Raw genomic sequence first — 25,611 nt, 5'->3', positions numbered from 1 at the left:
CGTGAGCATGCCTTTCTCTGCATAGGGCTACATCCTTGCTGTCTTTTGCTTATACTCTGAATATCTACTCAAGAATATAGGAGCATATGATATGTTTCTGTAGTTTCACCAAGTTTCACAAGCATTAGATCAACCCATCCAAACAGGGGCCCTCACTACATCTAAAACTGGGGTGGGGAGAAAAGAAAGAAAAGGAGAACATATGAACCAAGCTATAATCAGAAAGAGTAGTCTCTTGGCTTTTAGAAAAGATCTTCTTGGTTAAGTCAATTTATGAAAGTATCCCATCTCCTGAACTACACTCAAAATTTTAAAATTATGGCCAACCTAGAAGCGAGCTTGAATCCACTGTTCTAATAATGCCTGTGTGTGTGTGCGCGCACACGCGTGTGCACACACACACAGGCATTAGAACAATTAATTTTTGTTATTTTTTTTAGAGACATGGTCTCACTCTGTCGCCCAGGATGTAGTGCAATGGCGCGATCACGGCTCACTGCAGCCTTGAACTCCTGGGCTCAAAAGGTCCTCCCGCCTCAGTCTCCCAAGCAGCTGGGACTACCGATGTGTGCCAGCCACCACACCCGGCTGTTTTGTAGAGAGAGGGTTTTGCCATGTTGCCCAGGGTGGTCTCGAACTCCTGGGCTCAAGCAGTCCTCCCACCACAGTTTTACAAAGTGCTGAGATTACAAGCATGAGCCACCATGACTGGCCCTAATGCCTATATTTTTATGGGGGAAAATATTATAAATAACTAGATAGTCTGAAAATGATACTCATACGGGGTTGAAAGACTCTGAAGACGCTCGCTGACATCCACAAGGGGGCAGTATGTCACACTGAAGAAGCTGTAGTGTGTGTTACCCAAAATCAGTTTCATTCCAGTAATTTGACCTTGTGTCAAGCTGACTTCCCTTTACACCAGGTTCTCTGTACTTAAGCATTCAGTAGAACAAAGGGGATTTTTAAAAACTGTGTTCATGATCTTCAATAATAGTTTTTATAATGCAAGGGGGACATCAGTGTATAGATTTCAGGCAGAAGAAAAGCCACTTTAGAGTTGAGTGTGTTTATTTGAATAGACCTAAAACAATTTCGGAATTATGTGATGTAACATAACAATGCTAGCTTTCCATTGCCTTTACTTTTCATAAAATCATGCCTGGGGTGTTTTTAAGGTTTCAGGCCAAAATAAACATATGAAAACTCCACATAATTGAATCTATTGAGTCAAACAAGGTAGGTTTATAAAATTTCTTCTCCTGGCTCTGTGAGTATAGACACAACCTAGGAGCTCACTGACTATTAGAATTTAACAAGAGATCATGGAAAGCTCATACTTGTAATATTTTCCTACATATTTTGGTCAGATCACTATATGCTGGGCCTCAGCTTCCACAGGTAGACATTTTGTGTGTGGCCTTGGAACCAGAAGAGGGGAGGAGGGGAGGCGCCTGAGGGAAGAGTATCTGAAGATTCTCTGCCCCGGGCATGGCGAAAGGAGGTTCTTTTCTCCACTGGGATTTAGAGCTCTCTTAAAAGTCTCTTCAGGGTTTCCCCAAAGCAAGAAGTTGGCTAAAGGCTTGAGAACCTTAAGAAACAGATTTGTTTTTCCTTCCGCTACTAGGGACTAAATGGAACTGTGGGAATTAGCAGGGTTGCTTTGAAAGTTTATTAGGTATCTCAATCAAGACCTTTCCTCCCACCTTCACTATTTTTTCCTCAAATTAACCATTGAGAAGACATAAGCAAGAAATAATACCTAACTCCTCTAACACTTTTCAAATTAAACAGTGAATTAGAGAAATAAAATTGTCCTTAGAAGAGTCTACATATGACCCAAACAGATCCCCAAGCCTTTGGGAATTTGCAGTGCACAAAATTAAGATCCTTTCCCATGGAGTAACACTTTCCAACTCTCGCCCCCACCCCTCACCCCGCCCACACTCCACCCCACATGGAGTATCAGCTCGGGGCTGGTGAAGGGAGAGATGGAAAGGTCAGGGCAGGGATGAACTTTTAGCAGGGAATAGAGTTATATAAAATGATATGCACACACACAGAGAACAAAAAGTAGTAATGTGTGGTAGTTGGAAATGTTGCTGGGTCAAAAACTTTCTAATGGGAATACATATTTTCTAAACCATTATGGAAATCAAAGAGCTGTAGCCAAAGTGACAACTGAAATGTATGGCTTTCAGCTTTTCAGACAGCTAACAAAGCGACAGCTCTGGCAATCAATGGGCCCATCAATCAAATGATGTAGTGCCTTGGAGGGCTGATGTCGAGGGAAGGCACATGGGTCAAGTGGCCTTGTGCGGGTCCTCCCTTTCCCTTCATAGCGGCAGAACTGACTGGAGCCTAGTAAGCAAGTGTGGTGGGCTCTTCTCGAGGCTTTTCTCAGAAGCTAAGTTTTTCCTGGAAGCTATGCATGTCAGACACAGTCATGCATTCTGGTTCCACTGTGACTGCTGCACACTTTGGGAGGGGAGCCCCAGCAGTTCCCCACCACTATTACAAGGAAAAGACCAGGTTCATTCCATGAACACTGAGTCTGATTACTTCCATACTGATCTGTACCCCTGTCTGCAGCCTCTCCCCAGCCCCCTCCTTGCTCCCCACTCTATCACCACTTTAGCAAGGAGGGGGTAGAAGTGGAGCTTAGGTCAGCCCTGGAATAAACTGGGCAAGAATCAAAAGTAAAAGGAGAAAAAGAAGAGGGTCACTTAAAATCCGAGAGATAGGAACAGCAAGTTCTCCATTTACAAAGAGAGGGAATAAATGAAACAGGGAGAGGAGGAAGAGGAAGAACCTTCTCCAATCAACCCCACACTGAGGGTATCACTCAGCGGGAGAGGTTTAATAAAAGCTACTGGGCCAGCATCTGCCTGCAGATAACAATTAATGCCAAAAACGGTGGGCTTAACAATTCTTAATTCAATCTTTGGAAAAAGATAAAGTTTGCAGAAATCAAGAGAAACTTTCTCTAGCTATTGGGGTGCAGAGAAAGGTGCAGAAACTCCAGAAAATGGATGAAAGAAAAATTTTAAAAACCAGATGACTAATGAGTTTGTAAAGCAAGAACCATATCTGCTTAACTCACGTGGTACCACTGTCAGCTCAAGGCTACAAAAAACAGAACAGGGAAAACTCATCAACTCGTGTGACGCTTCAAACTTGGGGAATACAACCTAGGACTTTGCAATCAAGCCAAAGAAAATCCAGAAAGGAGTAGTATGCTTTACTCCTGGAATACAGAGAAGCTCTTGTTATCTATGGACAACTAACCCTAGGAATTTTATCTTGACTTAGTCTTCCATTCCCTCCTCTGAGTCTCTGACATAATATGACTTTAATTCAACAGTTTATACAGTATTGGTAAAAAGCCCTGAGTCCAATCAATTGAACTATCTTCCTCAACTCAGTAAGTTCTAGTCTAGATCAAGGCCCATCAAATTATAGTCCACAGGCTAAGAAGTTTTTACATTGTTAAATGGTTGAAAAAAATCAAAAGAAGGATATGGTACATTAAATGAAATTCAAGTTTCAGTACCCATAATAAAGTTTGAGTGGAACACGGTCATGCTCATTTGTTGGCATACTCTCTATAGCTGCTTCTGTGATAAAACAGCAGAGCTGACTAGTTGCAAAAGAGACGTACAGCCAGCAAAGCCTAAAATATTTACTGGCTGGTCCTATACAGAAATGGTTTGCTGACCCCTGGTCTAGGTAACCAGAAACTTAACGGTCATAACAACTTTGACGACTGAGCCACTCATTTCATCCGAAACTGTTAAGGTAGAAAACTGCTGAAAAGGTATAAAGAGGATCTGAAAAGTGAAACAGAACTTGGGGCTTACTTCGAAAGGACGGGGACACTCCAGAGGGGACTCACCAGTAGAAGTGCTCCTCCACCATCTTGGTCACCGCTCTGGAGATGGCTCTTTCATGAGGGCCAAGGTTTTTGTTTAAATTCACTCCAAGTTTCTCTTCCAGAAAGTCAATTATGAATTCTGTGCCAGAAACTTTTTCATGATTATATTCAATCCAAGGCATTTTCCCTTGAGCAGAGAGTTTTCCACCAAAATAGTTCTAAGTAGAGTACATTTTTAAAAAGAGAAAAGCAATATTGTATTTAAATTCCACTGTATGATTAATAGAAACAAACATTCCAACCTTATGTTTGATAGTGACAGTACTATTCAAGTGAATGAACTCAGGGCATAAACTCCTAAGACAATACACGGTTACTCTAGGAAAAAACTTGTTTAACTGCACATAAAGATATCACTTTATTCTCCCATCGATTCGATCATGGACTTTGGCTTATCATGGAAAAGAAAAAAAAAAGACCCCAGGGGCAAGGGATGATGGGGGTAGGGGGTAGCAGATTGAAAGGGCTGAAATGACCCTGGTAATAGTCAGTCTAGTTTTAATGTACAAACAATTCAAAAACTCAAAAAGTGAAAATAAACCACAAGGAGGCCTGTATTGACTGGACAACTAACCAAAGACCTCACGTGAAAACCAGTATCTCACACCTGAATAATACTACTACTACACTGTAAATGAACGGTCCCCCAAAATTATAATGCTTAGGTCTAACAAAGTATGTACAACAGACTCAGCTACTGTGTCTCTTAAGAAATGCAGGTTCCTGTGCCCCAGCCTGGACTTCTGGATCAGAATCCTGGGGATAGTGCCCAGAAATCTGTGTTTTTGACAAACTGTCGTTGGTAGAGGGAATAATGGGGATTTGGGCTGATCTCTGCCTCCTGGTGTCTTGATATTTTATCTCATTGCTTATTCTAAAGAATAAAAGTAGGCCTAACCTCAAAAGGGGTAATTACTATTGGGGATGTTATAGGGGCTGCTGTTAGTCATACTGCCTTTGTGCACTTTAGAAAATAGAACTTCCTCTGGGTGGAAATGGTCCATTAGGTTTGCGGCTTGGCAAACAGAACTGGGTCAAGATTTCACCCCCACCCTTTGGCCAGGCACTGTTGTGCAGTGAGCAACCTGCACAACCATACATGCCTCTCTAGACATTATCCCGGATGTTAACCAGGAGAAATGTCACCTACTTCTAGAAGTTGCTAATACATCTAACATTCTTGTAATCTGTATACTAAAGGTGTAAACTTACCACATACCATAGCCCCTATTTCAGATTTCTCTTGATGCCATCCATATCCTCTTAATACATCCCTTTCTGGACTCTTGTCATTCTCAGATGCAATCTATCCTCCACACTGCCACCAGAGGGAACTGTTTACAATGCAAATGAGACCCAAGAAGGCTGCTGCTCAAAATTATCCAATGGCTTTAATAGCTCTAGTCTACAAACTACCCCTTTTCACACAGCAATCTAGACCCACACCCACCATCTAGCCACTGCCCACCTGCCCTGTCTCATTGGCTATATAAGTCCCTCTGGTCTCCTGAATTCCAACTGCCCCCACCCAGCCAGATCAAGGTGTCTGCCCACCTCCCTGACTTTGTGCACTCTTCCCCTTTTACAGGAATCCTTTTCTCCATCCTCTGTAAAGTCATATCCATGCTTTTTAAAAAAAAAAATCAGTTCAAATCTCACCTTGTTATGTAACTATTTCCCCAGGATACAACCATTATTTGCCCTTCCTCTGTGCCTCCACTGTACATTGTGTAGTCCCCTCCCCTTACAGAGTTACTATTTACACATCGGGCCTTCCCTCTAGACCACCCTTTCCCCTGAGAACTTGTTACATGTTTATCTTGACTACTTTTTAAAATAGAATAAAAATTGTAGAAAGTAAAAAGTTTCCTCTTCAAAGTTCCCCTTCTTGTTAAAGAATAAATCATAAGTGTTAGAAATAATAGTTTCTTTTAAAGACTAACTTTCTTCAAGCCTCCTTGCTTTGTGCTAGTAACTCTGTTAAGTCCTATCCTATGTAACTGTTGGACCTGCTCATAGGCAGTTCCAGCTCACAGCCTGTGCCCCTTCCTTATTTGGAAATGTTATTGTTTCCTCAAACCTTTCATAAGCAACTTCTTTGTTCTTCCTTGCACTTAACTATTTAGGAAAGTTTTAGGCTATTAGCAAATCAGGTATCAGTTTAAGACTGTGAGGCCCCACTCCAGCCAATGGATGCAGGACACAGCAGTAAAGACAACCCAAATGCCTAAGGGATAAATATGTCTGCTTTTCCTTTGTTAGGTGTGCTCTCGCCATTGTTCCATATGCAACTGAGCACCCTTTCTGCAGAAAGTAAAGATGGCCTTGCTGAGAGATCTTTTGTCTCCGTGCTGACTTTCCTTCGCAGCACCGATTATCTATTTCTAACAATTTTGGTATTTCTAACAAAATTAATAATCAATTCTTATGGAAATGGAAGTTCTAGTATGTTTTCACAATCAACAATTATATTTTGATTGCTAGGTAAAAAGCAAGAGACAACATTTTAGAGACACTCTGATTACATCTAAGTAAACATACATGAATGAAAAAACATTAAAAAAAAAAAAGAGAGACTCACAAACATGTCACAAGTAATTGGGAAGACTATAGGTGAGATGCCAAAGATCTTTTTTTCCCATACATTTCAATTTTTCTAAATGTGGTTGTACAATTTTTAAAATAAAAAAAAATTTACAGAGACGGGTGTCTCACTATGTTGCCCACGCTGGTCTCAAACTCCAGGGCTCAAGGAATCTGCCTGCCTCAGGCTTCCAAACTGCTGGGATTACAGGCATAAGCCACAATGCCTGGCCCAAAAAATGTATGTTAAAAATGTTGATTTTTTTTTCTTTTTTTTCCTTTTAATTTTTCCTAAATATTTTTATTTCTAAAAAATTGAGACAGGGTCTTGCTGTGTTGCCCAGGTGGATCTTGAACTCCTTGTGATCCTCCTTCCTCAGCCTCCCAAGGTGCTGGGATTACAGGCATGAGCCACCACACCTGGCCAAAAATAATTTTTCTTAACTTCTTTACATCTATTGAAGAATTCCTGGACTATTTTTATTTAAGCAATTAGACTCTGACTAATCCACTGAGGGTAGTTTCTGAAAGTAATTTTGAGAAGATAAATAGGTAAATCCTCCGTATTTTTTCCAAGCTGATGTTTCCTTCTGCAAGTCTGCCCCAGGTGAGACTGATGCAGTCACACATATGCTACATCATTAGCATGGCAGTGAAGGCCATAGGCTTTGGGTTTCAAAATCTCATTCCATCATTTATTCACTGAGTGACCCTGGACCTCCCTGGGTCTCCCTTAATTCTCCCTGGACCTCAATTTCCTCATCTGTAGAGTGGGGATAATAACAGTTGCTAGGATGAAATGAGAAGATGTGCAGTGCCTTCATCAGAAGTATTTTGAGATGAAGAACTTGAGACTCTAAGAGAGATGCCAGAGTCTTGGGACTCTGATTTGATATACTGTACCCATAGGTTTTAGGTAAATATCTAGCTATTATATTCACTCCGCCCTGGAGCTATCTTGAGTCATCTTCCACTGGCTAAATTTGAAATAATTTGAGCAGTCTGTGTGGATTACGACACATTGAAGAAATCCACACACCCATTATCTATTTAGTTTTGAAGAAGAATGTCCTTATTTTTCGGAGCTGCATGTTGAAGTATTGCAGGGTGATGTGTCAGGATTTCTGCAACTTACTTTAAAATGGTTTATCAAAAACATTGTGCACAATTGTAGATGTAAAGGGGGGGAAGTAAAGGAGAAGTCGTATTAACCAATCACAATCTAGGTAAAGGGCATGGGGGTGTGCACTGTACTATCCTTTTGTTTGCAGCTTAGAAAGAAAAAGACGCAGGAGGGGAGACAAGATCAGCAAATAAATACAACATCAAAAGTTAGGGCTGACAGCCGAGGCAGAGAGCTCCAAAGGAAACATTTTCTTTTTTCTTTCTCTTATTTAAAAAGAATTCTTTTGTGAAACGTATGCTTCTTATACAACTACTTACATCAAATGATGTAGGTATCTTTATGTATGTCTGAAGAAATGTAAGGAAGAAAAGTCAAAATATCAGTTATGATAATAATCTCTAGCTCGTAGGATATCAAGTAATTTTCACTTTCCACATACATTGTTTTGTACTGTTTGGAATTTTTCTAAGGACCATATATCATCTACACATAATCAGAAAACACAGTAAAGCTATTTTTGTGTTTTTCAAAAATTAACCACATCCCTAGGACCTCCCTGTACATTGTTTGCAATTTCCTATAAGTCTACCATTATTACAAAATAAAAAGATTTTAAAATTGAACTCCCAATATTCATATCTTGACAGAGAAAAATAATAACAACTGTGTTCAATACATTGAGCTTTTTTTAAAAATAAGCCTTTTGATTTCCTAACTAATGGTCATCAAATATTCATTCCCATTCCATTTAGGTTAAAAAATTCAAGAGCTTCTAATATAAAGTCATGATCTGAGGAACATGGCATTTTAATCTTTTTTTTTAAAATGGCACAGGCAAAAGAACGGGCAGAGGGTACAGCTCCCTGGGTCCATGACAAAATATTTCTCTACTGATCAATCCAAGAAATGAACTCCCCAGCATTCCCCAGACACCCACTGCATCAATACAAATCCCACTAAGGAAACGGGAATCAGGGTACCACCAACCCCTGCAACAGAGCATCCCTTTCTAAACCACAGCACCATTTTTTTTTACCTAAAATCTGTCACCCCCCGAGCATCACCCACTCCATTTATCTTCCATAGAGACCTCACAGAAGAAAAACAGCCCTATGCAATTCTTTCTTTAAAAATATACTTAATAAGAAATATAATTTTGGAAGGGGTAAGCACGCCCCTTCTTGAAGACCTCTGTAATGGCTGCAGGCTTCACAGCAAGGGATAGTCCCACGGCTCCAGTTACACTAACTACAGGTAGCTGCTCTAAAATGTGAAGAAAGGTAGATATGCTGCAGGTAAAGACAGGTCTGCAGCAGTCAGGGCTTGACGGCTTGAAGGGCAGAAAGGAAAGTGCAGAAAAGCCTGGCAGCTGCTGCAGCCACCACAAACGACAGGATTATTTTATCAAAGGTGGGGGAGCACAAAAGATCTTGAAAGTAGTCAGAGACAGCAGTGCACAGAATTCAGGTTTTGGACTCCCACTGCCCCAAAGCTGTCCTGGCTAAGTGAGGCAATCTGGTCAAGAGTGATGATGGAATAGAGACAGGTAGCTGTTGGGTAGCAATCTCTTCCTTCCATTTGAGTCTCCAAGTGACACACATCTTCAAGTGCTGACTGCCAACACCAAGCTGAACAACGATCTCTCAAATATGAGCCAATGCATTTAGATGCCGCAGGCCTTGTTTCCTCCACTGCTGTCTTCACAAGTCCTAAGTAATCCTCTCCCTGCTGCTCTCTCTGGACTCCCCCCGTGCATTCCAGTTACCAGTTACGAAGATCCCCTTTCTAATCTCTTTCTGTTCCCAAACATCCCATGTCCTCCCTGATGCCCCAATCTGAAGTCTGGACTCGGTGCCACTTCACCATGTCCCCAAAGGACCTGCATTATAGCACTTAACCAAACTAAAGCATGTCAACCATGTTGTCCCAGCATTGCCTGAGGAGGATCACTGCCACCCCCTTCCCCTCTTCTCTACAGAAACTGGCTCAAAAAGCACAGGCTATGGGGAGTCAGGAGCTGGAGGGGTAATATCATTATCGGGGCACGCAAAAGCTTGGCTGAGTGGGGAGCCCACCCCCTCCAACCTCCCAGTTGGTCTCTTACAACCTGAGGAGAATACCTCCTCCCAGTGTTGCTGCTTTGTAAGAGTCTAGAGATGAACCCCAGAGCTGCAGGAGCCATTTGGGGGAGTGGCAGCAAAGCAAAAGGACCAGAGTAGTTTGGGGATGACTGAGGCTCACCTCCCTTCTTTTTTTAAATCCCTCAGAGGTACAGGACCTGTGGCCTGGGCTTTAGCCCTTGTCCGGTACAAATTCCCAGGCAGAGAAGTTGGCATCCCTGGCAAAAGGAGCTCTCAAACCAAAATAACTAGATAAGTACCACTACTATGAGAAGGGCAATGCACTGAATTATATCACATGAAGCAGAATTATTGGGACAGACCAAAAAATTTAAGTAACATAACAAATATCCTCCAATGGATAAAGGAAGAGATTACTAATACAAACTAAAAGAAAACATTAAGAAGAAAAATACAAAGGTTGAAATAAAGAACACAATAGATGGGGTAAATAGTATGATGGATACAAAAACAAACAAACAAACACACACAGGGCAATGCAAAGGAAGCTCAGCGAGAGGAATGCTTCCAGAAAGAAGCAGAAAAGAATTCAAGTAGAGAGTAGAGAGATACAGAAAATAGAAGCAGAGGTTCCAAAATCCAGATAATAGGGATCAAGGAAGAGGAAGGGGGAGAAAACCAAACATAAAAGAAAAGGAAATATTTTAAGAAAATTGATCATTAATTCTCCAGAATTCAAAAGAGATGAAAGACCTCAGATAATAAGAGTTTATAAAGGACCAAACAGGATATATAAAGAGCCACACCAACACATGCCATATTGAAACTTGAGAATATTAAGATTAAATACAAACTCTAAGATAATTTAGAGAGAAAGAGAAAGAAGAATGAGATAAACATGAATTTTTTTTTCTTTTTTTTTTTTTTGAGGCAGGGTCTCACTCTGTCTCCCAGACTGGAGTGCAGTGGCGTGATTTTGGCTCACCATAACCTCCGCCTCCCCAGTTCAAGCGATACTCCTGCCTCAGCCTCCCAAGTAGCTGGGATTACAGGCACATGCCACTACCGCCCAGCTAATTCTTGTTTTTGAGACAGAGTCTCGCTGTCACCCAGGCTGGAGTGCTGTGGCACCATCTCGGCTCACTGCAGGCTCTGCTTCCCGGGTTCATGCCATTCTCCTGCCTCAGCCTCCCGAGTAGCTGGGACTATAGGCACCCGCCACCTCGCCCAGCTAATTTTTTATATTTTTAGTAGAGACAGGGTTTCACGGTGTTAGCCAGGATGGTCTCGATCTCCTGACCTCGTGATCCACCCGCCTCAGCCTCCCAAAGTGCTGGGATTACAGGCGTGAGCCGCCGCGCCCGGCCTAATTTTTGTATTTTTAATAGAGATGGGGTTTCACCATGTTGGCCAGGCTGGTCTCGAACCCCTGACCTCAAATGATCCACTGGTCTCAGCCTCCCAAAGTGCTGGGATTACAGGCATGAGCCACCATGCCCAGACTAATATTTTTAAAATATAGAAGGAAAAGAACTTTGAACATAAATTTATCAAATGTGAGAGTATAATAACAATATTCTCAGGCATGCAAAGCCACTGAAGGTTTGCCACGTAAAGACTCACTCTAAAAATATTCATCAGGGAAGTTCTCAAATAAAAAGATAAATCCTTTAGAATAAGATATATGGTAAATAAGGCTAGTCAAATAACATAGTAAAGTTTGTTGTCTAAAAAGGATAAAAAAGAAAGGAAAAGAACTGCTAAATTCCTTTTTCTTTTTTTTTTTTTTTTTTTGACAGAGTCTGGTTCTGTTACACAGGCTGGAGCGCATTGGTGCGATCTTGGCTCACTGCAACCTCTGCCTCTTGGGTTCAAGCAATTCTCCCACCTCAGCCTCCCAAGTAGCTGGGATTACAGGTGCACACCACCAGGCCTGGCTAATTTTTGTATTTTTCGTAGAGATGGGGTTTCACCATGTTGGCCAGGCTGCTCTTGAACTCCTGGTCTCAAGCGATCCACCCGCCTAAGCCTCCCAAAGTGCTAGGATTACAAATGTGAGCCACCGTGCCTGGCCGAAAAACTCCAGAATTAAAATCTTAGACAACAGCAACATAACTGGAATGAGGGCTGGGAAGAAAGGGAGAGACCCAAGGTATACGTAAACTGCTAATGTGTTTGTATTATAACAGAATAAATACAGACTTTAATACATTTAACAAATTAATGAGCATAAACACAAATTTGGGTCTTAAGAGTATCTACAATAACAATAAAAATATAATTTGTTTTAAATGAGAAAAAATTATCTATCTATTAGAAAGCAGGAAATGAGAAAAAATTTTAAAATGTAGTAAGGAGAAAAATATTAAATAAGATATTAGAAATAATTTCTAATAAAACAATCATTTCAATAAGTGTAAATGGATTAAAGTTGCCAATTAAAAGACTCTCCAATTAGATATAAGCAAGAAACAAATACAAAAAGAGAGAGGGAGAGAAAGAGAGAGGATGAAGAAAGATATCCTAACCAAATATGAACCAAAAGAAGGCTGGAGAATCTATCTCGATATCTAATAACACAGAATTCAAGATTTTTAAAAAATCGTAAGAGACATAAATGGATGATACATACTGGAAAAATAAACAAGAGTGAAAGATGTGAACTTTTATATGTACCTAACAATGTAACCTAAAATATATAAATACTCTAACATAAAGCAAGAACTGAGAGAATGACAGGAAAGAGACAAATCAACAAATACACTTGAATATTTTAACATGCTCCTTTCAGAAGCTGCTAGAACCAGCAGACAAAAAATAAGCAGAAATATAGAAGGTCTAAATAATACACCAAACATGTTTAAGCAAGTAGATATATATAGAGCTCTATATCCAAACAGAGCATATGTAATTATTTTCAACATTTTTAAAAAGTAACTACAAACCAGGCCAAAGCTTCAGTAAATTCCAAGGAATCAATATCACAGAGACTATCTTCTCTGACCATAAAATTAAAAATGATAACAAAAATCAAAGCTTAAAATAATTCCATATGGCTAGAACTTGGTTAAAAATAAAAACATAAGTGAACTTTTAAAAAAATACATAGAATTGAATGACTATGAAAACACAGCATGTTGACTTTGTGAGACACAGCTCAAGCATTACTCAGAGAGAAATATATACCTTTAAGTACATTCCTCTTCCTTACTTCCTACTAAAATGAACAAGTGTTTCCCTGAAAGTCACACAAACAGAACATGGAGTGCTGTGGAAAAGCTCTCACTACATATACAAATATCTACCTCATGGCGTACTGGGCCTTCTGCCCCCAAGATTCATGAGGGACAAAATACAATGCTGTCAATAAACTAAAACCTAAAGTAAAAAAACCACATCAGGCAGTGGCACACCAATCTTTGTCAAGGCCCAGTAGGCCTGTCAAAATTATTAACCAAAGCATACTTTTTTTTTTTTTTTTGAGATGGAGTCTTGCTCTGTCACCCAGACTGGAGTGCAGTGGTGCAATCTCGGCTCACTGTAACCTCTGCTTCCCCAGTTCAAGTGATTCTCCTGCCTCAGCCTCCCAGGTAGCTGGGATTACAGGGGTCCGCCACTACGCCTGGCTAATTTGTATATTTTCAGTAGAGACAGGGTTTCACCATGTTGGCCAGGCTGGTCTCAGACTCCTGACCTCAAGTGATCCGCCTGCCTCAGTCTCCCAAAGTGCTGGGATTACAGGTGTGAGCCACCACACCCAGCCCAAAGAATACTCTGTTAAAGAAAAATATCATGGCGCTGAGTCTCTCGAAAGTTTAGACCTTCTTGATCCATCATTAAATTGGATCTGTAAAAATCAACAGACTCTGGAACCAAGTATTTTATTTCCCTCTTACCAAGGACTAGGCACTGCTAGTTTCAGCTCCCATCCCCTCTGGCATCCACTGTGTGAGATGAAATATTCCCCCCTTTAGTTAAATACTCATCCCCTGATACTGATGTCATAAGAAGAAAACATATTTGCACACAAGTACCTGATACGGTAAGTCAGCCATCCTTAAATAAGTTTCCATTTTTAAACAGAAAGGAGATAAACTGGGAACACCATTGTTAGGTCTTGCAAACTGATGTAAAATAATAGCATCTTTAGAGTCAATCTCTTGCTGTTTCCTGTCAAAACCAAAACAGAAATAAAGAACAATCCACATGTTATCCACATTCAGTTCCCTTACTTCTTGAGAGGACCCTGCAGGGTTGTAGCTCCTCAGTGAACAAGCAGATCTGTTTGTCACAGGGGCTTACCTCACCCAGCAACCACTTTGTCGAAGGGGCTTACCTCACCCAGCACTCATGGAAGCTTAGTCAAAACACAAGAGAACCTTACAAACTCCCATGATATTACCACGACCCCAGTGGCTCAGCAAAGTAACTATACACCAACCAACCTCCTTCTGTTACCTATGGCCTCTGGGCAACAAGAACATTTTCTGGTACTGGTCCACCTATTCTCCAGCCGGCTGTGTTTACCTGCCAGGGACAAGCTGGATGGATAAAAATGATACTCTGTGCTTGCTGTGTGTCACACATTGTTCTGAGGGTCTCACGGGTCTTATCTCCTTTAATCTTCATAATAACCTTATGAAGTAGGTACTACTGCTAACCATGTTTTATAGATGAGGAAATCCAGGCACAGAGGATTAACTTGCCCAAAGTCACAGTGCTAGTAAATGGCAGAATGGGCACTGAATCAAGAAGTCAGAGTCTGTGTTTTTGGCCATTAGACTATACCATGAAACAGTCTATTCATCCAGAAGACCCAGGAATAACAGTGCAGATTTGCTCTGCTATGACCCAAGTCTGTAGGGAAACTGAGACTGAATATTCTTGTCCCTCTTCCCAACTGCCCATGCCCTCACCTAACCCTTCTTTCACCTGTAACGCCGTGGAACCCGCCTTCTGGATGCTCTCTCTCTAGCTCTGTCTTCCTTATTTTCTGCCTTCCCAGCATCCCCACTTTTACCATACAGCATGTATTTTAGTACCCCTGCTTTTCCCCTTTCTTCTGTCTCAGCCACGCATCCATCTTTTCCTTTGGCTATTCTTTTGGGTGAGGAGGACTTCCCTGCATACAGTTTTTCAATAACCACTACATAATGGAATGAATGCTGGATTCCAAGTCTGGACACCTGGTGTCAAATCCAAGCCCTGCTTCCCTTACTGGCCACATTAGCCTAGATCTCTCCACCATCTTCACCTGGAGAGTGAGGACAGTACCAATTCTGTATGGATTATCATGAGGATTACATAAGGCAATACTGTAACTATTTAGTGAACTATCAAGCATTAAGTAATAGTGGAATTTATTCTCATCCAAAGAGATATGGTCTCATCCCTGCAAGCTCATCATTCCACACAGCCCCATTCATACCCCACTCCTCGGGACCCTTTTGCAATTTCCATCTTCATTTGACCCAGCCGATTCCCAGTCAGATAAACTTCACTCTTCCTTCCCCTTGGCCCTCCCTGAGCCTCTGGTTCCCTCGCATTGTTCCCAGTACAACGCCACACCTGCTTCTTTCTACCCAAGCAAGAATAATTTCTTTGTCTCTTCATCACATGGATGCCCACTTCCTGCAGATCCCCATTTAATAAAACAAACTCTCTTGAAAAGTTTACCACCCAAGGGCCCATTCAACTTCACAATTCAGACTCATTTTGAAAATATCTGTCAAGTCAAAAAAATAAAAATATTTGCTGCTTTCTGGCAATATTTACTATAAAAGAAATGTTTTCATTTAGATGGAATGTTTGGGAAGTCAGATTTTAAAATCAAGAACTCATTTAGATGATGTTCCAAGACTGCATAGATTTGACAATTAACTGATTTTGTCCAGTCAAATAATTCCCATCACAAAGTGGTATTTTCATGTAAATTAACCAGACAAAAATTTCAGAACTGACAGGAGAGAAGACAAACAAAAAATCCCTGCTCCATCAGCCAGAACGATCTAATTCTAATTGTTAATTTGGGCCATGTCATACTAAGAATGGATACTAATTATCTACCAAGCATATGCTAATGACTTTATATATATTATATATATTAACTTATTTAATTCTGACAATGACACTTTAGAATGGGTATTGTTATAGTTTAAATTCGGCATATCATACTATACTATTTTATAGTAGATAAGAAAATTGAAGCTCAAAGACGTTAAACAACTTGCCTAAGGAACATCAATTTAAGATTGACTCTGAAATAACTCCAGTTTCCAGCTCTTAAGCACTTCAAGGCCACCAAAATGGGCAATTCCTCAGTTAGTTGTATTAAAGCTGCCAGTTTGACTCAGACCACTGAAGCCTGGAACTTTCTGATAAAAGTCACAGCTAATGATGGCCAAGTTTTACTGAATTTTGACCATGACAAACTCTGTTCTAAGCATGTCACGTGTTAACTCATTTAATCAACTATGAGAAAAGCTACTACTACTATTACCATTTTACAGATGAGAAAACTGAGTCATCAAGAGCTTACTGTCATATCCAGGGTTATGTGGTTGGTTACAGACAGAGTCTGAATTTGAACCCAGACAGTGTGGCTCCAGAGCCCTCCCTCCAATATGTCAGAAACTCCTCTCTAATTTAGGATCAGACGATTGAGTGAGTTGTTTCCCGCACAGCTGTATTTTATAAAGTGACCTTATCATAAAGTTTGTAGAAGAGGACACCCATAGAGCATTAACTAGCTAGTTTACTACTATTCCTGGGGCTAACGATATCACAGATGAACATGCCTCTGTATACAGCTGATGATTTGTTAGTTTGCAGAGATCAGATGTTGATTCACCAACTAAATGTTCTAGAAGAGGCTGACCCTGTGTGTCAAAAGTGCAAATAAGCACTGGTAATGAAGTTATTACTTAGTCATTCAATTTACAAACAAAAATTTCCAAAGCCTGATTGAATTTAAGACAGCTGCCAAGCTATCTCTACTCAGGGAAAACAAAGTAGTGTGTTGGAACAATATTTATTTAAAAATATGGTGCTAAAAAAACATGGATAAAACCCCCAAAAACCTACTTTGGTTATATTCATTAATTAAACATCCTAAATAATTCTCACCTGTCAACTTTACTCTTCCACTCTAGAGACACAGTCATAGATTAAGGTTATGTCTATGCAGCAGAAAATCCAGGTAGGCTGGGGAAGAGTTTACAATAGCCAGTAAACTCAGGGAAGTCATTTTAAGGTGTATTTTCCATATCACATATTTCAGATTTTGTTCTGTTCTCTGCCTAAATTACAAAGACTGTTGAAACCTAGATTTCACCTTAGTGGAGGTAGCTATCATGTAACCTCTAAAGCCTTGGTCTTCGCCCTTCCTGCCTGTTTTTTTCCCTTTGCCCCTCCACTCCTCTTCCCCTAGAGGCTGCAAGAAAGGCACCTGCTACAGGTCTGTCTTCCTGAGCGATGCTTCAGTTCTCCACATTGCTCTTCCTTCCTCTTCTTTCAACAAAACTGATTTCAAAGTAGGTACTTTTTTTTTTTTTTTTTTTTTTTTTTTTTTTTTGAGACGGAGTTTCGCTCTCTCGCCAGGCTGGAGTGCAGTGGCACGATCTCAGCTCACTGCAACCTCCGCCTCCCAGGTTCAACCGATTCTCCTGCCTCAGCTTCCCGAGTAGCTGTAGGACTACAGGAGTGTGCTACCATGCCAGGCTAATTTTTGTTTTTGTTTGTTTTTAGTAGAGACGGGGTTTCACAATGTTGACCAGGATGGTCTCTATCTCTTGACCTCGTGATCCACCCGCCTCGGCCTCCCAAAGTGCTGGGATTACAGGCGTAAACCACAGCGCCCAGCCAAAGTAGATACTATCTAAGAGGCAGTGGTTAAAAAAATGCAGGCTCGCCGGGCGCGGTGGCTCAAGCCTGTAATCCCAGCACTTTGGGAGGCCGAGACGGGCGGATCACGAGGTCAGGAGATCGAGACCATCCTGGCTAACACGGTGAAACCCCGTCTCTACTAAAAAAAATACAAAAAACTAGTCGGGTGAGGTGGCGGTCGCCTGTAGTCCCAGCTACTCGGGAGGCTGAGGCAGGAGAATGGCGTGAACCCGGGAGGCGGAGCTTGCAGTGAGCTGAGATCCGGCCACTGCACTCCAGCCTGGGTGACAGAGCGAGACTCCGTCTCAAAAAAAAAAAAAAAAAAAAATGCAGGCTCTGATATGAATCTAGATCCTGCTACTCTTAACTGTGTGACCTTGGGCAAGTTGCTTAACCTCCCTGAGCTACAATTTCCTTATCTATGAAACGGGTGTCAAGCTTCAAACAACAGTTGCCAGGAATAAATGCAGTCACACATGCAAAGCCCATATATGCAAAGTCTCTACTCAGTGTTCACAAATAGCCCTTCTTCATTGTTTGCATTACTTCAGAGATGTCTAATTCAACTCAAACATTAGTCCAGAAACAAAACTGGCCAAGCATGGTGGCTCACACCTATAAACCCAACACTTTGGGAAGCCAAGGAGGGAGGACTGCTTGAGGCCAGGAGTTTGAGACCAGCCTGGGCAATACCGTGAGACCCCATCTCCACAAAAAAGTTAAAAAAAAAATTAGCCAGGTGTAATGGTTCATGCCTGTAATCCCAGCAACTCAGCAGACTGAGGCCAGAGGATCGCTTGAGCCCAGGAGTTCAAGAACAGCCTGGCCAACATGGTGAAACCCCATCTCTACTAAAAACACAAAAATTATCCAGAAGCGGTGGTGCATGCCTGTAATCCCAGCTACTCAGGAGGCTGAGCCAGGAGAATCGCTTGAACCAGGGAGGCACAGGTTGCAGTGAGCTGAGATCAAGCCACTGCACTCCAGCATGGATGAGAGCGAGACTATGTCTCAAAAGAAAAAACAAAAAAAAAAAAAGAAAAATGAATCAACCTAGGATTAAACTCCTTAGTCCAAATAAGCATCCAGTGCTGAGGTTTATAGTCCCCTAAATGAGTTAGGAGCTATCTGTGGGCAGAGAGCGCTTCAGGCTCCAGTGACCACACCTGCCAGGGCATGGCCTACTCCAGAGTGGGAGCTGAGCTCCATACCGTTTCTGCAAGGTCATTTAAGCTCTGTTTTAAAATTGGTCCTGTGAAGCCTTCACTCCCTCCACTGCTGAGAAGTCTCATGGTTCGGGATCTCCTCAAGGGCTTTAGACTAGAATACAACTGAGAAACAACTGGGTTACCATTTAAATTGCTGCCCAAATGTTTTAGTTCTTTAGGTAGCTTGAAATCTAACTTGAAATACAGTTCTAAAACTAGCACAATTAACAAATAATCTAGAGAGATAATTCTCTTCAAATTTTTTTGTTTGGTTCAGCTAGATTCAAAGCAATGTGTTAAGTGAGAGAATTAAATGTGCAACAAGCTTAAAATAAACTTCCTCAAATATGGCTAAATAATATGAAAACCAATACATTTCCCCAAACCTAAATGATTTCCTACCCTCTCAGAGATGGCAACTATTCAAAATATGTATGTTAAGCCAAATACCTACATTAGGCTATCACAATAATCTTCTCGGATCCCTGCAGGCTAGTAAAGGTCACCTATCACTGTCTTTGTTTATAACCTATTGTGTAGGATTCCTCCACTGGAATAAGGCAGTGTGGACACATTTCTTCCACTTTTGAAAATACTGGCAAAGGGACATTCTGAGCTATTGAAAACTGGGCTTCTGGTAATCTTCCAGTGACGGAGGGCTCAAATGCACGTAAATTTTAACCATTAACTGATGTATCAATTAGCCAAACGACTGTCTCAGTGCCCTGTGGTATTACTCTACCCAAACAAAAATCTCGTGCCGGTTGGATGTATCAACAACAGGGGCCTCCATTTTCTGGTATTTCCAACTCAATCTTGTAAACATTCTGCGGCAGCGGATGCAACTGTTTACGGCACTGGGCGACTCCGTGTTATGCCCAACACACCCATGTGCTAGCCTGTCCTACTGCTCACACAACAATGACATCTAAGCCTGAAGATGGTGCTTGGCGTTCAATACCAGAGAAGCAGAGAACCAGGTTAAGGCTGCATCAAAGCTGCACACCACTACACTTGGTCATGCATCTTTAACAGGGACCCGCAGGTTTCTGGAGCTTTTGCAATTTTTCAGCCTTTTGATGTTGACATTTAGGGAAGGATGGTGAAGAACTAACCTTTAAGTAAAAGATAAGGTTAGCAGTTAATATTCCAGCATTATTACTTATAAACAAGGCATTTCATAAAAGTGTAACCTATTTCTGCAGGGCCCAATTCTATTGTTGCAAACACACTGCACTTAGATCCTCCTCCTAAGGACATTTCTTAATAGATAACGACAAGTGACCCAGAGCATTTTGGGAGACAAATGTTTTTCCCTCCCAGCACCGGTTTAATTCTCCTTTCAACTCCAAACTGCCCCTCACGGCCAGGTGACCACCGAATGCCTTTAGGGAAAGGTAACTGCAGGACGCTTGGGCATCTGGGCAGCGTGACCGAGGGGCTGGCAGGGGCCCCCCTCGCGCCAGCCCTGCCCTAGTCAGGTGCCCCTCTCGGCGCCCCTGTGCGGGTCCCTCTCTCCGGCTCACCTAATGACCAGGAGTTCGTGGAGCAGATACGCAGCTGCGGCCAGCAAAGCTCCCCCGGTCAAGTAAAGGGTTTTCTTCCACCAGGGATCGGAGCCCAGCCCTGCCATGATCCCACCGTAATCCTGCAAAGGGAAAGCGATGATGTCCCCATAAAAGGAGAAGGGCTCCTCGGACCCGGCCCACCAGCCGAAGAAGGAGATGCTCTGGTTCCAGCTCAGATCCACCACGCACGGCCTGGACGAAGCAAAGCCAACCCCCCAGTGCATGCTGCGCGGCTGGCTCCGGGCGCCCCTCCCAGGGCCCGCGCCGCCTGCATGGGAAGGGGCCGGCGCGGCCCGGCGCGGGCTCAGAGGCGCGCGGAGGACGCGGGCGGCGGCGACTGAGGAGGCGGCGGCAGAGGAGGAGGAGGAGGAAGGACGCTGGCCGCGGACTGCGGGCCTGGCCGGCGGGGCCCCAGAGCCCTGGGCGGCAGCAGCGGCCGCCGGCTCCCCCCGCAGCGGCCTCTCCGCCCCGCTCTTTGTGTCGGCGCCTGGAGAAGGCCGCGTGATGTCATTGCTCCCCGGGGCAGGCAAACAGAGGCGGGATAAAGTCACCTACCCCGCGCCCTGCCCCCGCCCCGCATCTCCGCGGTCCGGCCGCCTCCGCCGGGGCCGGATCTGCAGGGCTGGGGCGCGCCGGGCGGGCTCCGCGCTTCCAGGCGGCACGCCCAAAAACCGCTCGCCGCGCGCGGGCAAGGGCGGCGGAGGTGCCTGGAAATGCGGCTTCACCGTGAGGAAGCTGCAGTCGGGGCCCGGATCCTGGTCCTCCCCTACCCCGGCCCGCCCTCCGCCTGCGCTCCAGCCCCTCCCGCGGGCCCCAGAGCGGGGAACGCGCAGGACTCACCTGGGGCGGCGCGGAGCTGCGGGCAGGAGACGCCACCAGGCGGGGGCTGGGAGCGGGGGCCGGGATTAAAGTCGGGAATCAGATTGTTCTGGCCATCAGGAAAGCGCTGTGTATTTGCATAATGTGTAAAAAACACTCTTATTACATTACACAGTTACCTCGAGATTGACCAGGTGTTCGCAGGGACGAGATGTCTGGTTTGACAAATAACAAAATACCTAGAGAGATTTCTCTGACAAACCCACTTCAAGTCTTTCCTCTTTGAAGTCACTATCAGGGAACTCGCTGATACAGGGTTTTGGTTGGGGGGGCGGGGGTCCCTCTTTTGGTTAAGAAAATCTAACAACTGTGTGTGTGTTCAGTGTATTTTTTTCCTTTAACTTCATTTATTAAAGTTCATAAGTACAAAGAATAGACGCTTGTAATATATGCACAGATTTTAGCAAGAGCATGGATAATTTTAAATTGGAAGAACTGAAAAAGGAAACAGGACAGTGGAGGTTCATCACTCTTAAGGTGGAAGGATGGATAAAAGAAACCGCCAGACTTTTGCCTGGGGACAGAGATTGAGGTGCAAAAGGACTCCCCCCTTTTTTCCTCTCCTGCCACACTAGCCCCTTAGAACAGGCAAGGAGTGTGGTCATATTGTTAAAAAATGATAAATATGGACGTGTGGCCTCAACGAGACGGGGAGGGGCTAGTCAGCTGATGCCTAGGCACCAGCGTGTGAGACGCCCCAGACACTCCTGGGAACATGTGACCTCCCAGGAAGAAGTAATGTGTGTGGTTTTAGGTGAAGCTCCCATGAGTAGGTTGTAAGGAGTGAAACCCAGCGACCTCCTGGGGTGACTGAGGTGGTCACCAGCCGATCTTGCAAGGAGAGAGACCAGAAAGCTGCCTGGCCTTGTCGGCAAGAAGCAGAGTAGTTAAGTTTGGGACCAGAGCTGCAGTGCTCCGGAAGAGGGAACAAGGAGGGCTGGCACCAGGGATTCTCCATGCTCCTTCTGTGCCCTTCCCACAGAGCACTCAGTCTTTGCTCTCAGTGAACACTGAGCCAATATTTAAAGAATATAAGTTTAGTACTTGGGATCACATTATTTGTGTATCTAGGTCTAGGCATGGGGATGGGCATAAATTACCTTGAGTGGAAGAATATGGAAGGCAAAAGGGAGAGTCAATCCTGACAAACCTAATGCCCAAAAACAAGTTAGAAACCAGAAGAAGTATAGTATTTTTATCCCAGAAAGACACTGACTACAATTGGCTCTCACTCATGGTGACCTGCCCCACCCACACATGCAGGCCGGGGGCCCACTGCTGCTTCCTGGGAGTATCAGACAACTGTTGAGCATCAACTGGTCTCTGGTTCAAACATGGTTTACATTTTTAGAAGAACACTGCAGTGAAAGTCTTTAAGAAGCAGACGTGGGCTGGGCGCAGGTGGTTCACACCTGTAATCCCAACACTTTGGGAGGCCGAGGCTGGTGGATCACCTAAGGTCGGGAGTTCGAGATCAGCCTGGCCAACATGGTGAAACTCTGTCTCTACTAAAAATACAAAAAATTAGCCGGGTGTGGTGGCGAGCGCCTGTAATTCCAGCTACTCTGAAGACTAAGCAGGAGAATTGCTTGAACCTGGGAGGCAGAGGTCGCAGTGAGGAGAGATTGTGCCCTTGCACTCCAGCCTGGGCAACAAGAGCGAGACACCAGGCCGGGCGCGGTGGCTCAAGCCTGTAATCCCAGCACTTTGGGAGGCCGAGACGGGCGGATCACAAGGTCAGGAGATCGAGACCATCCTGGCTAACATGGTGAAACCCCGTCTCTACTAAAAAAAATACAAAAAAACTAGCCGGGCGAGGTGGCGGGCGCCTGTAGTCCCAGCTACTCGGGAGGCTGAGGCAGGAGAATGGCGTAAACCCGGGAGGCGGAGCTTGCAGTGAGCTGAGATCCGGCCACTGCACTCCAGCCTGGGCGACAGAGCGAGACTCCGTCTCAAAAAAAAAAAAAAAAAAAAAAAAAAGAGCGAGACACCATCTCAAAAAAAAAAACAAAAATAAAAATAAAATAAAATCCCACAAGAGAAACTAAAATGTCATCTTAATCTGATACATGTTAAATTTTAACTTTTAGATCCATGGCATAGAAGAGTAAATATGATTATTGCTAGGGTTGTATAAGATGAAAGGAGGAAGAGTAGACTGAGGAGACAGCAAATCTGAGTTGGACAAATATTTGGTATCAGAATGTCAGAATAGGCCAGGCATGGTGGGGTGACTCACGCCTGCAATCCCAGCACTTTGGGAGGTGGGCAGATCACTTGAGGTCAAGAGTTTGAGACCAGCCTGGCCAACATGGTGAAATCCTATCTCTACTAAAAAAATACAAAAATTAGCCAGGCATGGTGGTGGGCACCTGTAACCCCAGCTACTCGGGAGTCTGAGGCAGGAGAATCACTTGAACCCAGGAGGCAGAGGTTGCAGTGAGCCGAGATTGCACCACAGCACTCTAGCCTGGGTGACAGAGTGAGATTCCATCTCTAAAAAAGAAGAAGAAGAACCTCAGAACAAACCTTTGGGGAGCAAGGAAAGCAGCTCCAGCTGTAAAGGCACCGACTGATGCAATCCTCAGCCAACTCTTCATCCAAAGTCAGACTGAGTTCCAGAAGGAAAAGCTGCTCTACAAAGGGGTGCAAGCCAGCTGTAGAAAGACGGGAGACTCAGGCTCAGGGTGAAGGGACTCAGCCCCAGAGGAGTGGTAGTAGGGGGATGAACTCAGCAGAAAGGAACTGAACACAGCTGGGTTAACAAGAGGAGCTAAGGAGGCTGACTCTTCAAAGAGTGCCTCCTCAGAATCCCCATTGTAGAGCCAGGTCACAGGCTGAAGCCACAGTAGCTATGCAGGGCCTGCCCGCTGAGGCTGAAGGTGCAGGAGCTGAGCATGTCTGCACCCCAGCTCTCCTCCTCAGGCTCCTATAGTTAGTGAAAAAAATTCGAAGACTCTGAGCACTAGGCTGGGCATCTCTACTCCACCCTTTCTACCACCACCACCACTAATTTTGACAGCTTTGGTGCCGTACGCATGGACATTAGCTCCAAACTAGAGGCAACTTACTTTTCTTTTCCAAGGACTTTTTCTAACTAACTTTAATTGAGGTGTTATAAGACAAGAAAAAATAAGAAACTAATATTGATTGAACACCTATTTGTGTTGTATAGTGATTTTTTTTCCAGTAACAAGCTATGTTAGGTAAGTATTGTCATTTCAATTTTACAACTGAAAGAAACTAAGGCCCAGAGGGGACAATTAACAAGTTCAATTTCCAGAGCGAGGTGATGATGGATCCAAGCATGTCTCACACCAGCGGCCCTGTGGGTGCTCCACCACCTCCATCAGGGGTGTCCAATCTTTTGGCTTCCCTGGCCACATTGGAAGAACTGTCTTGGGCCACACCTAAAATACACCAAGGACAGCTGATGAGCTTTTTAAAAAATCACAAAAAATTCATAATGTTTTAATAAAGTTTACAAATTTGTGTTGGGCCACATTCAAAGTCATCCTGGACCGCCAGGTTGGACAAGGTTTTGACCTACAACGGTCTCACACCAAGAACAGTGAGTGCTGGAGTGCTGCTGTCCATGGTATTCTTGCTTTACACTATTAGTCTAGGCTCAGTTTTGAACTGTCTCAACTGAATGACTACAAAGTGTTAAATGCCTGCAGGTTATACTGTCACCTGAAAAAGGTAGCTTCAGATAACGTATTACGCGGATATCGGCATGCCCTATGTCATGTGGGTCTACAGCCTCGCCAAGACAATTGGGTAAGGACAACTAAATCAGTGTTTCCCAAACCTTAAAGTACATATGTGTCACCTGGGGCTCTGTCATAATGATCAAACAAGAGACAATTAGGTCAGAAGCAACTGAGAAGGTGGGTCGTGAGAAAAGTTTAGGATGTTTTGAGTATGGGCCTCTCAAACATTACCGTGTATATGAGGATACTGTTAAAATGCAAAATCTGACTCAGTAGTTCTGGGGTGGGGCCTGAGAGTCTGCATTTCTAACAAGCTTCCAGGTGATACCGACCACAGTTTGTGTAACAATTGTCTATACCACTGGCTTATGAGGAAGATCAAGAACTCTGCCCACCAGGTGTACTCTATGTTGGATGGTTTCTAATCAACCCAATCAAGTCACCACCTTTTATTAGTTTGAACATCATACATTGCAGATAAGTTTGGGGCAGTAGTAGAATGAGAAATAGGAAGAAAATAAATCAAGACTCTAGGAGAACAATTAGAACAGAGAGTAGTAATGTGTATCCCTTCTGCGAGACTGACCTGATGCCAGTGGTAGGAGCTGAGGGAGGAAGTCATGGGGAAGGAGAGA

At 43.4% G+C, this 25,611-nt stretch overlaps 1 protein-coding gene across 13 annotated transcripts in view; it reads right to left on the bottom strand.

Annotated features, from left to right (window-relative positions):
• The window catches only part of FAXC (failed axon connections homolog, metaxin like GST domain containing), a 68,808-nt gene extending 47,523 nt beyond the window's left edge, over nt 1-21,285 (bottom strand). For 4 of the 13 annotated variants that reach the window (XR_012433593.1, XM_015449052.4, XM_045391257.3 and 1 more), the window contains exons 1-3: nt 20,343-20,897; nt 13,759-13,894; nt 3,896-4,092 (exon numbers count right to left, since the gene is read on the bottom strand). Coding sequence is in view for 11 of the 13 variants with exons in the window: in XM_015449052.4 (XP_015304538.1) it covers nt 3,896-4,092; nt 13,759-13,894; nt 20,343-20,608 (599 nt within the window). In the remaining 2 variants the exon portion in view is untranslated. Of the gene's footprint in view, nt 1-3,895; nt 4,093-13,758; nt 13,895-20,342; nt 20,898-20,939; nt 21,153-21,224 lie in introns of those variants that run through there. The other 9 variants (XR_012433594.1, XM_074037416.1, XM_045391258.3 and 6 more) reach the window with 6 other exon arrangements.
• Between the last annotated feature and the right edge of the window lie 4,326 nt (nt 21,286-25,611).

The sequence above is a fragment of the Macaca fascicularis genome, chromosome 4, assembly GCF_037993035.2.
Source record: "Macaca fascicularis isolate 582-1 chromosome 4, T2T-MFA8v1.1".
NCBI classification, from domain to species: domain Eukaryota; kingdom Metazoa; phylum Chordata; class Mammalia; order Primates; family Cercopithecidae; genus Macaca; species Macaca fascicularis.
Note: the sequence above shows the minus strand (reverse complement) of the source record. Positions and strands in the feature narration are given on the sequence as shown.